This window comes from Hippopotamus amphibius, chromosome 7, assembly GCF_030028045.1.
Source record: "Hippopotamus amphibius kiboko isolate mHipAmp2 chromosome 7, mHipAmp2.hap2, whole genome shotgun sequence".
Lineage (NCBI taxonomy): Eukaryota > Metazoa > Chordata > Mammalia > Artiodactyla > Hippopotamidae > Hippopotamus > Hippopotamus amphibius.
This window is the reverse complement of record NC_080192.1, coordinates 123,523,181-123,537,637: the sequence shown is the minus strand read 5'-3', so window position 1 is coordinate 123,537,637 and position 14,457 is coordinate 123,523,181. Positions and strand designations below refer to the sequence as shown.

Below are 14,457 nucleotides of genomic sequence, written 5' to 3'. Positions count from 1 at the left end.
GACTGGTTTGAGAGGATGTAGCCTCTGATAAAGATGGGAAGAGTTCATATGTATTATATATCTTCAATTTAGTGATAGTGAATCTCAGAGCAAAGCTTAAGTGTAAAACCTACTATAGATAAAAAGATAATTTTGGCATTGGCATCTTGGTATTCTTGGCAGTTACCCTTTTTAAAAAAAAGTTAGCTTCATTCAATATCCAGTTATTAAGTCCTCACTTTGTACCAGGTATAGTGCCAAGGGATATAAACTGAATTTATTTCTTAACTCTGGAAATATATATTGGGTGGTTATCATGTTCTAGGCACTTAGGATATAGACAAGGATCCCTGTATCATAGAGTTTATATTCCTGCAGGGGGAATACTGACAGTAGGCAATAAACATAAAGAATAAATAAGTTATTCCATGTGCTAGAAGGATAACATATGATAAATATATGGAGAAAAGACAGCAGAAAGCACAGTACAGGGGATTAGGAGTAGATGGGAGGTAGTCTGGGTTTTTAGTTCTAAATAGGATAGTCAGGGTATGCCTCGTTGAGAAGTTGACATGAATTAGGCTTGTAGGTATCTGGGAGAAGAATGATATGGGGAGAAGTAAGAGCTGATGCACAGCCTTAAGAAAACACACGAGGAGCAAAGAGGCCAGTGTGCCACAGCAGGAAGAGTGAGATGAAGTCAGAGGACTAAGGGCACAGGGGTAGGGGGTGGGGTGGTCATCACAATACACAGGACCTTGCAGGCCACTGTGAAGATCTGAGCTTTTACCAGCAGTGAAGTGGGGAGCAGTTACAAGGATTTTTAGGAAAGGAATGACATCATCTAACTTCAATTTAAAAAGGATCCCTCTGGCTGTGATGTTGCAAGGGTATGTTATGTACCAAGGAGAGCAAGTAGGACAACTGTTGTGGTAAGCTAGGAGAAAAATGATGGAGGCTTGTACCAGGATGATATCAAGAGGAACAAGTGGTTGGATTATGATTGTATTTGAAGGTTGAGCAAACAGATTTATTGATAGATTGGATAAAATGTTTAAGGCTCTTGTTGATATAGTGGGGGAGGCAGACATAAATAGATAAATCATCATCACTGCAGAATGGAGATATGCAAATATTTTGTAGGGATGGAAAAATAGGTGTCTGAGAAATCTTCCTGGAAGAAGTGAAACCTAAAGTGGGAATTTAAAAAAAATAATTAAAAGTTATTAATGTTTGGGAGGAAAGATATTCCAGGAGAAACTAACAGCATGAACATAGACTCAGGGACAAAGAAAAGCATGGTGCTCGTAGAGACATGAATTTGGAATTGCTCAGGCAGATCGTGGAGGGCCTGCTGGTCATATTAAAGGAGCTTGAGTGCTAATCTGTGGGTAATGGGAAGCTGCTAAAGGGTTTTAAGCACTCAAGTTATGTGGTAAAATTTCCCTTATAAATAGATCACTGAGATTACTGTGTGGGGATTGCACATGAGGGCATCAAGAAGCAAGGTGACTTGTTTTATTTTAAATCATTGGTTAATCTATGTGACCTTTAGTCATTTTAAAAAGAAACATTAAAAAATAAAAATAATAAAATAAAAAGAAACATTAAACTAAGTTTACTTTAAAAAAAATGAATTGGAGCAGGTTCACATTAGCTGTGTTCTGCTATTGTGTATATGTGTGTGTTTTCATGCATGTAAATCTAAACTCTGCAAGCAAATTCTATGGCTTTTTATTATTAGTTATTAGTTATCAAAACTAAGGATTTAATTTGTTTATTTTTATTGTGTAATGAATGTTTACGTGAACTTTTTGTTACATTTCTTTGATGAGAATGTTGACTGATAAAACAGTTACAAATCAGTTTTTTCTAATTTATGTCTTTTACCAACACAAAGGCTTTCTTTCTCAATATGGTGATTTGAAGAGTATTATCTTTGAGAAAAATCAGATGACCTACCTGTTAACTAACAACAGAAAAAAGGCTCCAGGGTATATTGTATCAGCCAATTCTAGGGTACAAAAGCTGTGCAGTGCTTTGTGCTTTGTACAGAAAGGGTAGCTGCTATTTAACCTGTCCCAGAGGTATGTGTGCTGGTACCACAAACCAAGCACGGCGCCTGCTTGTCTGACCTTAGAAATGAAAGTTTAAGAGAGCTAGTATATATATACGTGGTACATTTTTGCCTGTATTCTTGTCTTCTTAGCGCCAGAGAAGAGAATCAGTAATGATAACTTGGAGTGTTTTTCAACACAATAAATATGGTCAAAAGTGAGCCTTGTTATGAATGAGAGAGCAAGTACTTCATGTATTATTTTATTTAACCCTTGAGACCCTTGGAAAACTGATGCTAAAGCAAGTTCGTACTAGTGAGTAAGTGGTAGAGCATGGTGTTCGTCAGCTAACAATATGGATTGACTTGACTGGGGAGAGAGTGCAGCAGTGATGTAGACTGGCAGGGGAGCTCAAACTGCTACACTCTTGGGCTTCAGACATAGAGACCCAGATCTTGAGAGGATTTGTTGTTATTTGAAGTGGGGATAGGGTTAAGATAATCCTCTAATATCTTTGATTAATTTAAAATAAGTAATATATGCACATGCCACAAAACTTCAGAAGTTTAAGTTTGAAAAGCATCCATTCCATACTGCGCCCCAGCTACTCATTTCCCATCCCCAGAGACAGCTGGTATTACCAGTTTCTCCGCGGATTTTTTAGAGATAATTTTCATATATACAAGTATACATGTGTGTATTTAAATAAATGGTAGGGTACTGTACACACAGTTCTGCAGCATGCTTATTCCATTTATTTTTTGCCTGACGTATGTTAATGTAGCTGAATATGGCATTTCCTAGACACTCCTTACAGTTTCATTCTTTGCCATTTCTCCTTTCTTAAATGTCCCTTTTTTTTTTTTAATTTTAAAAAATTTTTTCAGATCCTAACCAACTCATGGCCTACTTCCTCTGTAAAGCCTTTTTAATGCTCTCTTTCTGTCTTTATCCTGCTCTCCCTACACAATGATTTGGACATATTAGACATTCAGGAAATATTTTCTGGTGGTAGTAGTGATGCAGAATTGTCTCAGGTTACTAAATCTGAATAATGCATATTTTGAACATAGTCATTCACTTGTTCATTTCTGTTGCTATTTTAATGTCTGAGTTTTTACTAATTATGTTGTTAAAGATAATTTTATATAAATGCCAAACCCTTCATTATTTAATAACTTTGTAACACCTTGAATCGTTTTTCATTTTCACATATACGTTTTATTTTGTTATCTTGTATTTTTTTCTTTTTGTTTATTTTTTTCTTTTTTTACGCCCCTCTGTTGCATAGAGAAGCTGCAGCCAGTTTTGCAATTTTCCAAGTCACAAACGGACGTCTATAATGACAGTACTAACTTGACATGCCGCAATGGACATCTCCAGTCAGGTGGGTTTAGGTTAACTAACATGTAAAATAATAAAGCTTGCGTGCAAAGCAGAGTCCTCCTTAACCTGATAATGTTGATTTGATTTTATAGTGGTAGATTTGATTTGTTTTGTTTGCACAGGACTGTGTGGAAAATACAGTATCCTTATCATTCATGGTGTGTAAGCATGTAACAAATAGGGCATAGCCATTCTCAACATGTTATATTTGCATATTTTACAACCTCCAGTTTTTGAGATTATAAATATGAAGGTTCATTTTCCTAAACTATTAATATGTTCTTTTGTTTCTATCTTATTTTGAGCTTTTGTGTTTTTTTCTGTGGGTAACTACCAAGTTTTTATGAAATGGTGTTTTTTGAGAGAAATGTTAATTTTTCTTTGTTATTTACCAGTTTTCAATGCATATACGTATTCATTTATACAATACATGAATGCTGTATCATAGCACCTGTTAGAAAAAGTTTGAAGCTGAGTTCACATAGTTAGGAGGAACATTAGAATACTGTATATATATAAAATACATATATATGCGTGTGTGTGCGTTTATATATATATTTTTTTTCTTTTTTTTGTCTGTGTCACGTGGCATATGGGGGTCTTAGATCCCCCAACCAGGGATCAAACTCTCACCCCCTACAGTGGAAACACAGAGTCTTAACCACTGGACTGCCAGGGAAGTCCCCTAGAATACTATTATTTACTATGGGGTAAAATTGTTTTCCATAAACTTTGGGCATCACATCAACTCCTGCAGAAAATTAAATGCTTTTTTCTTTTGCTTTGTTTGGGTGGTAGGAATCTTCATTTCCTAGGTTCTCTGACGTCTTGTTTAGTTTTATTGGTAACTTTTTCAGAATTCGTCCTATGTCCAGGGCTTAAATTTTATTAAAGTAAATATTACTTTGTTCAAATTGTAGCAGAAAACCCTTAGTATAGGCTATAAGACAACTGCTTTCTTTTCTCATATGTAATAAAAAAAAAGTTTTAAGATTTATTTTTTTGTTTGCTTTTTAAATTTTTATTGGAGTATAGTTGGTTTACAATGTTGTGTTAGTTTCAGGTGTACAGCAAAGTGAATCAGTTATACATACACATATATCCACTCTTTTTTAGATTCTTTTCCCATATAGGCCATTACAGAGTATTGAGTAGATTTCCCTGTGCTATATAGTAGATCCTTATTAGTTATCTGTTTTATATATAGTAGTGTGTATATGTCAATCCCAGTCTCCCAGTTTATCCCTCCCTCCCATACCTCCTGGTAACCATAAGTTTATTTTCTACATCTGTAACTCTGTTTCTGTTTTGTAGGTAAGTTCAGTTGTACCCTTTTTTTAGATTCCATATATAAGTGGTATCATATGATGTTTGTCCTTCTCTGTCTGACTTACTTCACTCAGTATGATAATGTCTAGGTCCATCCATGTTACTGCATTTGGCATTATTCCGTTCTTTTTTATGGCTTAGTAATATTCCATTGTATATATGTACCACATCTTTATATATATATATATATTTCATTATTTATTTATTTATTTGGCTGCACCAGGTCTTAGTTGCTGTACCACATTTTCTTTATCCATTCCTCTGTTGATGGACATTTAGGTTGCTTCCATGTCCTAGCTATTGTAAATAGTGCTGCAGTGAACAAGATTTCAATAAAGAAGAAATAGTGTGAGTGGATTTCTTTGGATGGAAGAGACAGTTGGTCATTAACTCTTTCCCTTGTGGCTTCACCTCTCCCTTAATGAGTTCTCACTCTAGTTTGATCTTCTAGTACAGAGCCCCACCTTAGTAACTATATTAATTTCCCCATTCCTAACTTATCTGATTTAAAATAACCTTTTCAAGTATAGAGAAGTATTTTATCTGTGTCTTTTAGCATTACTGTGAAGGGCTGGCATTTTCATCATGAACTTTTTGAAAAAACAAAGAAATATAAGAATGTACCATGGGACTTCCAAGGTGGTGCAGTGGTTAAGAATCCGCCTGCCAATGCAGGGGACACGGGTTCGAGCCCTGCTCTGGGAAGATTCCACGTGCCGTGGAGCAACTAAGCCCGTGCACCACAACTGTTGAGCCTGTGCTCTAGAGCCCATGTGCCACGACTGTTGAAGCCCACGTGCCTAGAGCCCGTGCTCCGCAACAAGAGAAGCCGCTACAGTGAGGAGCCTGCACAGCACAATGAAGTGTAGCCCCCGCTCTCAGCAACTAGAGAAAGCCTGCGTGCAGCAACGAAAACCCAACACAGCCAATAAATAAAATTATTTAAAACAAAAAAAATGTACAATTTGTAAATAGTGAAGTTTCCAAAATACAAATTTGAGATCCTAATAATCCTACCAGGATAAAACAGCAAAATTTTCTAGCCCTGAAGAGCTCTTATGCCTTTCCCTCGTTATCTTGGTTTTCTTCTGCTTAATTCCACATGTGAGATCCCGTTGTATTTTTCTGTCATGTTGGGGGACAAAAGAAGCTTTCTCTTCTGGGACCCATTAAAAAAAATTCATGCTATCTTATTTTAAATCCCTAATTATCTGTCCTATTCTTTTTTCTTGTTGGGGGGATATATTGGCCTCACAGTTAATTTATGCAGCACTGGTGTTTGATACCCATTGAGCCTTAGCGAATCAGCTGGCTCATCCATGCCTAGTTCATCAGTGTCACCCACTTATGGAACATTCTGTGATGTTTCACTTGGATGAGTTACTTCTCTCCTAGGAAATAGATATGCCGCGGTCTGCTTACTACTTTATGTGTTATCTACAGTGTCAGTTTTCAAGTAAAAATTATTAGACATGCAAAGAAATAGGAAAATGTGACCCTTACTCAAGAGAAATCAGTCTGTTGAAACTGATTCTTGCCTGAGCCCACATGTTGAGTTTAGCAGATAAAGACTTCAAAGCAGCCATTATAAATATGCTTAAGGAATTAAAAGAAAATATGGCATCTGTTAACAAACTTGCAATCTTAGCAGAGCATATAAACTAAACAATAAAAATAATGGAGGTTTTAAAGTTGAAAAGTACAGTTGGTGAAATAAAAGAATTTACTAGATAGCCTCAACAGCAGATTGGAGATGTCAAATGAAAGATTCAGTGACCTTGAACCTAGATCAATAGAAATTACTAAATCAGATGACTCCAATATTCAGAAAGCAGATTAGTGATTGCTTAGGGCCAGGGGCAACAAGGAGATGGAGTGCAAATGGACACGAGGAAACTTTTGGCTATGATCGAAACTTTGTATCTTGATTTTAGTGGCTATTTTGCCAATATATTATACATTTTACATGTATGCAATTTATTATTCATGGATTGTACCCCAGAGTGTTGATTAAAAAATACTGAAAGGTTTATAAAGAAAAATAATATTCCCCTTCCCACCTGTTATATCTCCTCTTCTTAACCTGTATGCCTAATTTGGCTCCTCATACAATATTTAACTCTTTGCTATTTTTCTTATGCTTATTATATTTTCAAATATTGTGCTTATATTGTATTCCTGATTTATGAGTTTTTGATATGTATTGAATTCTTTTTCAGGTAGAAGAAAGTTTAATTCTCTTATTCCACCATTATCCTTCATTCTGTGTGTGTGTATATATATGTGTATATATATACAAGTATATGTGTGTGTGTGTGTATATATATATCACTGTTTTTAGTTATATAGAAAAAGTATATTTCATATTATTAGTGACTTAGTAAATATTGTGTACTCAAAGCCAAATAATATATTCTAATTATTTTCCTTTTTGAATTTTTCCTACCTCCAGGTTTTCTGATTTTTTCCTTACTAACTTCATATTACAGTTTTTTACTCCTTTCTGCATTTAATTTGCTTTTTAACTAAAAGACCTCTTTAGTATTTTTTTAAATAAATTTATTTATTTATTTATTTATTGGCTGTGTTGGGTCTTCGTTGCTGCACATGGGCTTTCTCTAGTTTTGGAGAGCGGGAGCCTACTCCTCATTGTGGTGCCGTGGGCTTCTCATTGCAGTGGCCTCTCTTGTTGCAGAGCACGGGCTCTAGGTTCATGGGCTTCAGTCGTTTTGGCACGTAGGCTCAATAGTTGTGGCTCACGGCTCTAGAGCGCAGGCTCAGTAGTTGTGGCGCACGGGCTTAGTTGCTCCGAGGCATGTGATATCTTCCTGGACAAGGGATAGAACCCATGTCCCCTGCATTGGCAGGCGGATTCTTAACCACTGCGCCACCAGGGAAGCCCTAGTATTTCTTTTAATGAGTGTTTGTAGATAGTAAACTCTCTCAGCCTTTCTAGTATCTGCAGATACCCTCATTCTTAATGACTGTTTACCTGAATTTAGAATAGATGAAAATTAACATTGTTTTTTCCTTCAGCATTTTGAGCATACTCTGTTACCTACTGACCTCTGTAATTTTTATGAAAAGTCTGCTATCGTTTTCACAGTTCCTTATGAAAATTTCTATCCATTTGTAATCTTAGGACTGTATATTTTCTGTCTGAAGAAATTCTTTGCCAGTCTCCTTTTTCCCTCTGAAACACATGATACTTATCATCACCCTAGGCAGATTTTGTTTTTATTCATACCTCAGCTTTTGCTTGTTATCATTCCCTTTTTTGGGTTGCTTTCCTGCTTCTTCCTACACGGTCATTATCCATTAGTTCCTTGAACGTATGGTTCAGAGCTTTGCATTTATTTACTGGAAAAGAGCCCTTGGTTAATTTACTTTACTCTTTTTTTTTTTAATTTTAATTTTTTATTTTTTTGACTGCACTGTGTGGCATGTGGGATCTTAGTTCCCTGACCAGGGATCAAACCCGCACCCCCTACATTGGGAGCATGGAGTCTTAACCACTGGGGTAACCAGGGAAGTCCCTAATTTACTGTACTCTTTAAGTTCCCTTCTTTTGAGTCTCCTTAAGCCATGTGAAGGGATTTGATGACAAAAGCAACTGTAAGGCTTTTGTCTTTAAGCTGCTCTTTCCGCTAGGTGACTGTAATTTGCTGACTGATTTAACATCTATCTTCACAGTGAACATTGTTACTGATAAACTCTGATATATAGTATATGAAAATATTTAGAAGCAGTGAGGTTTTTTTTAATATTTTTAAGAGAATTTTATTATTATTATTTTGGCTGTGTTGGGTGTTTGCTGCTGCACATGGACTTTTCTGTAGTTGTGGTGAGTGGGGGCTACTCTTTGTAGGCTCTAGGCATGCACGCTTCAGTAGTTGCAGCAAATAGGCTCAGTAGTTGTGGCCCACAGACTCTAGAGCACAGGCTCAGTAGCTGTGGCGCATAGGCTTAGTTGCTCCATAAAATGTGGGATCTTCCTAGCCCAGGGATTGAACCTGTGTCTCCTGCATTGGCCACTGCCAATATGATTCTTAACTACTGCACCACTAGGAAAGTCCCAGAAGCAGTGAAATTTGAACATTCAAAATCTGTAATTTATGTAGAAGAGCACAGTAGATAGGTCAGGTAACCTTTTAGATTTAATTGAAGGTGTCCTATATTTGTTTATTTGCATAGATAGAGCATAAAATTTTTACTTGGCATGTTAACCACATTTTTATACCCTTTAAATTAAAATCAATTTTTAAAACTTTTGGTGGCACAAACTGGACTTTCATACCATTTTGTAGTCTTCAAAGTTTGGAGTGAAGTGCTATTTTTTTTTCCTCTGTATAACCTATCTCTAATGACTTTACTACATTTTGTTTCTTTAATTTTTGGCAGCTTTTAAACAAAACAAAACAAAAAACAAAACAAAACAAAAGAAATATTTTTGGCAGCTTTATGCTTCGTACCTTTTTTATATCCTCCTCCTGTCCCCAAAAATAAAGTTATTTCTTTTTTATAACAAATACATATTCCTTATAAGAAAATTATAATACACATCAGGAAAAGGAAAAAGCTAAATAATATAATCTTGTCCGTACCCAGTAATAACCCTTATGAACACCGTAGTATATATTCTGATTGAAATCTTATTTTGAAATATTGCGGAAATAAACAAAATATATTATTAGTTTTACAATTTTGTTCTGGTCTTTATATTACTTTTTATAGTGTTTAACCCCAATTTTCTAACCATGATGATTTTATTTTTTTCTCTTGATAGAAAGTGGAGCTGTTCCGAAAAGAAAAGATCCCTTAACACACACTAGTAATTCACTGCCTCGTTCAAAAACAGTTATGAAAACTGGATCCACAGGTCTTTCAGGCCATCATAGAGCACCCAGTTGCAGTGGTTTATCCATGGTTTCTGGAGTGAGACAGGGACCTGGTCCTGCAACTGCCACTTATAAGGTATTTGGAGGCAGTAACCTTTAATTACTATGCTGTTGCAAATAGAAAATTTTGAACATGATATGCTTGCTTAAGTTTATTACAAGTACTTTATAATACTGTAGAGAATTGGTAAGTTTCCACAGCATTGACTGTAGTTTTTCTTTTTTTTGATTTAGATTTTAAAAAATATAAGCAAAGGCAACTTGCTACTAAAAAGCAAAAATTTTTTTTTCTCTGTTATTTTTTAAGCACATTTTCTTGAATTCCTTTTGGTCCTGAATAGGCTTTTTTTTTTAATAGTAAGTTTGCTTATCCAGTCTGTTTTATATAATACTATATAGTTCTGTTTTTTTTAATTTTTATTTATTTGGCCGCACGGCACATCTTACAGTATCTTAGTTCCCTGGCCAGAGATTGAACCTGGGCCCTCAGCAGTGAATGCACTGAGTCCTAACCACTAGACCGCCAGGAAATTCCCTGTGGTTCATTTTAAATTTGTTATTCTTTTACTTATTTAAATCTATGTAATTGTTTTGTAACATTAAACATACATAGAGTTTTGTTACGATTCTAACAAGGATCAAAATTATATGACTGCATTGTCATAGAGCCTTTTTATTTTGTAGTAACAGTCTATCTGGATAAAATCTTCTGTAAACCCACTTCATGTCAAATGTAGTTCTATAGTGAATGCCATTTTATCTTTGAGTAAATTACAATTTTTGGATTTTTATATCCATTTTTTGCTACTTTTAAGCCTTTAATTTCTGTGAACATTAAGATTAACTCACATGTGAAAAGTGTAAACGTTATGTTGTGTTTTCACATTAAAATTTTTTGTCCTTCAAGAGTACACCAAAAACAAATAGAACAAATAAACCTTCTACCCCTACAACTGCTGCTCGTAAAAAGAAAGACTTGAAGAACTTTAGGAATGTGGACAGCAACCTTGCTAACCTTATAATGAATGAAATTGTGGACAAGTAAGTTTTGTCATCTAAAATGTTTTATGGGTTTTAAAATTTTTTTTATTTATAAAATATGAGTGAAATGGATAATAAATATCTTGTCTAATTTACATATGTAATTTTTATGATGGTTTTCAATTACTGTAAATGTAGAAAACCATTGCTTTACAGATTTAACTGTAGTTTCACAGTTAGTTAACATAAAAATGGCTATGTTACATAGAGCTTAGACTTAATATTATAATAACTGAAGTATATTTCTGTTGTGGAGCTAACTGAAATTCTGTTTCTTAGTGGAACAGCTGTTAAATTTGATGATATAGCTGGTCAAGAGTTGGCAAAGCAAGCATTGCAAGAAATTGTTATTCTTCCTTCTCTGAGGCCTGAGGTAAGGACTTTTTTTTTAACTTTTTCATTTTATATTTATTTATATATTTATTAATTATTTATTTATTTTGGCTTTGCTGGGTCTTAGTTGCAGCATGGGAGATCTTCATTGCAGCATACAGAATCTTTAGTTGTGGCATGCAGACTCTTAGTTGCGGCATGTATGCAGGATCTAGTTCCCTGACCAGGGATCAAACCTAGGCCCCCTGCACTGAGAGCATGGAGTCTTACCCACTGGACCACCAGGGAAATCCCAGGACTTTTATATTATCATTTTCCTGTAGCATCATCCATTACTGAATCCATAGCATCAGTAGTGTTTGAGCTATACTAGAATGATTAATTCATATAACAATAGGTTTGATCTTTTTTTTTTTATAAATTTATTTATTTATTTTATTGGCTGTGTTGGGTCTTTTTTGCTGTGCAGGGGCTTTCTTTTAGTTGCAGTGAGTGGGGGCTACTCTTTGTTGTGGAGCGTGGGCTCTAGGTGCATGGGCTTCAGTAGTTGCAGCACATGGGCTCAGTAGTTGTGGCTCACGGGCTCTAAAGCGCAGGTTCAATAGTTGTGGTGCATGGGCTTAGTTGCTCCGCAGCATGTGGGATCTTCCTGGAGCAGGGCTTGTACCCATGTCCCCTGCATTGGCAGGTGGATTCTTAACCACTGTGCCACCTAGGAAGCCCAGGTTTGATCTTTTTTAAAGGAAGAAAACATTAGCAGTTGATGTTGACTAGTTATTTACATTGGAGAGGAGAATGATTATAATGGTTCCTAATTCCCAATCCATTATTTTTCCCCAATCCAGTTTTAGTTAAATTTACAGGAATAGTAGGTAACAGGAAATAATTTTTATATCAAGGTAAGAGAGATTTAAAATTAAGAGACAGAAATCATACTGGAGAAAAGAAAAATTAAGATAAAATTATTTAAAATAATTATTTTCAAGATATTACATCATCAAAGTAAGTAGAGAGCTGGTGAAAGATGGATAGGGACCTAATCTTCCATCCCATATTTTTAAACTCACTAAGGAAGTTAGGTAATCTTGCAATTGACAATAAATAATTTTCCATACTTAGCATTGTTTTTTTTTTTTCAGTGCTTTATTCTTTTTTATTGGCGTATAATTGCTTTGCGATGTTGTGTTAGTTTCTGCTCTACAACGAAGTGAATCAGCTGTATGTATACATATATACCCTCCCTCTTGGACCTCCATCCCACCCATGTAGGTCATCACAGAGCACTAAGCTGAGCTCCTGTGCTATACCACAGGTTCCTACTCTCTGTCTGTTTTACACACGGTAGTGTATTTATTGCAAACCTAATCTCCCAGTTAGCATTGTTTCGGATTTTCACTGTTTACACGTTGCATATTTGATGCTGTTCTGAAAGTATTGCAATAATAAATCTGAGGATCTAGTCTGGATCAGTTATTTCTCTTCTCCTTGAGCTTTCAAATCTTAATGGACTCATTTACAATATCTAGTGAAAATAGATGTTATATGGCACATTGTGATGAATACGCTTTTAAATGAATGTGTAAAGGTTGTGTGGCTCTATTTTTCTATAGTCTCTTTCATTCTCATACTACTTTCATGGTGTTTATAACTCGTGAGTACGAACTATACTGAAACTTAATATTTTTTGAGTCTGCTTTATTTTACTTCTTGCTCATTCTAAGAAGCAGTGTGCATGAAATCACTGGTTTAGTATACTAATTGAAATTTTTTTAATACACAATAAAATAGAGAATTATTTAAATAGAAAGCATTTGTCCTTATATGAACCAAATTTTATCTCTTGTACCACCTCAGGCTACTTTGAGGAAACATAGTTTGTATTTTGGGCTTACTTTTTGCCTGGGGTTATATAAGAGTAGTAAATGTAGCAGACTAAGTATTGACAAACAAATGCTTGTTGAAAGAATTCATATAATTGTGGACCTAAAAAGGATCTTAGCAGTCTTCTAGTCTATTTGTGGATAAAGAAACTAATCCTAAAACCTAAGTTTCTTGCTCAAGATTTTAGTTAAGTGGTGAATCTAGGAACTGAAATAAATAAGATTCCTAACATTTGACTGACACCTCAATGCTTGTAGCTGCCAGCTAATTCTTAAGTATGGGTTTTAATATTTATTTAGTGTTGTGCTTCTTAGTGTACAAAACTACATCTGAAATTGTAAAGGTAGTAAGAAAATATTTGGACTGTGCTAGAAGTCATTCAGCTTCTGCTCTACCCATAACTTTAGGGAACACATCTAAAGTGGAAAGTGAGGTCAAACAGCATATGAATTTGCATTTCAGCATTATTTCCAATGGTAGCACCATAATATTAGAAAAACCTGAAATTTCAAAGTTGAATAACCTAGCCTTGGGACAGGCAGAAATCTTAGTAAATGTACTAAATTGGGACTTGAGGAAGAACAGCATCTGAGCTAAAGCCAGACCTCAGGGTTTGAACTATTTGTCTCTTATCTCCACACCTGCCAATTGGAACATTTTTATAATTTCAGTTCATATTCCCAGGAAAGGAAATATGATTGTCCCAGCTCAGCTTTTCACAGTAGACCCATAAAATGGATCATGGTAGGCCTGTGAATAGGTCAGACTTATTTCATAAAGCACCTCCATTGTGCAACAAATTAGCTTTATTCTTAATTCTCCACAGTGAGGAGCTTGCATGGACCACAATGGGGACATTGTTAGGCTAGATTGGAAAGTTGGGTATGACAGGCATCATGATGAACTTATTCATTCTTTAGTGTGCTGGAATTTTTATTTCATCATAGAAACACGGAATCATAATTAAGTCACCAAACACTAAAAATGGCTATAAGGAGATAAATAATGTTAAAAATATATTCTTGAGTTAATTTCTACTCAGAAATCTTTGTTTATTCATGAAGTCATGGACCTGGAAAGGACATTGAAAAAACTCTTGTCCGTCTCCCTGCCATCAAATAGGACTACGTTTTAAATATTTTAAAAATAATTTTTTAAAGTCACAAATATTAATCTTTGAAAAAAGTTGAAACTGTAAGAATATAAAATAAAATTTAAAAAAACATGCCTTCCAACCCAAAAGCAATGCTACATTTCCAAGTACATCTCAATGATCTGTCTATATATTTTTCTCAAAAATTTTACAACGAAAATATATATTCTTCTGTCCTATTTCATAGACCTCTTTCATATCCTATTCAGCTTATTTGTCAGCATTATTTTGAACTCTTATGTTTATTTTGTTCTCTTGCAGCTTAATAACACCATTTTCTTTCAGTTTTATAAGAGAATGTGACTGTTCTCCAATTTTAAAAGATTCTACCTACTACTGAAATTTCCATGAATTTCTAAATATGTTATCTTTCATTATACCAGCATGAACATTTGTCTTT

General features: G+C 35.0%; 1 protein-coding gene across 4 annotated transcripts in view; it reads left to right on the top strand.

The window, feature by feature from the left end:
- SPAST (spastin) overlaps nucleotides 1-14,457 on the top strand; it is a 61,850-nt gene that overhangs the window by 22,118 nt on the left and 25,275 nt on the right. For all 4 annotated transcript variants that reach the window (XM_057740767.1, XM_057740768.1, XM_057740769.1 and 1 more), the window contains 4 exons: nucleotides 3,328-3,423; nucleotides 9,538-9,725; nucleotides 10,557-10,690; nucleotides 10,970-11,063. In XM_057740767.1, the coding sequence (XP_057596750.1) occupies nucleotides 3,328-3,423; nucleotides 9,538-9,725; nucleotides 10,557-10,690; nucleotides 10,970-11,063 (512 nt within the window). The remainder of the gene's footprint in view (nucleotides 1-3,327; nucleotides 3,424-9,537; nucleotides 9,726-10,556; nucleotides 10,691-10,969; nucleotides 11,064-14,457) is intronic.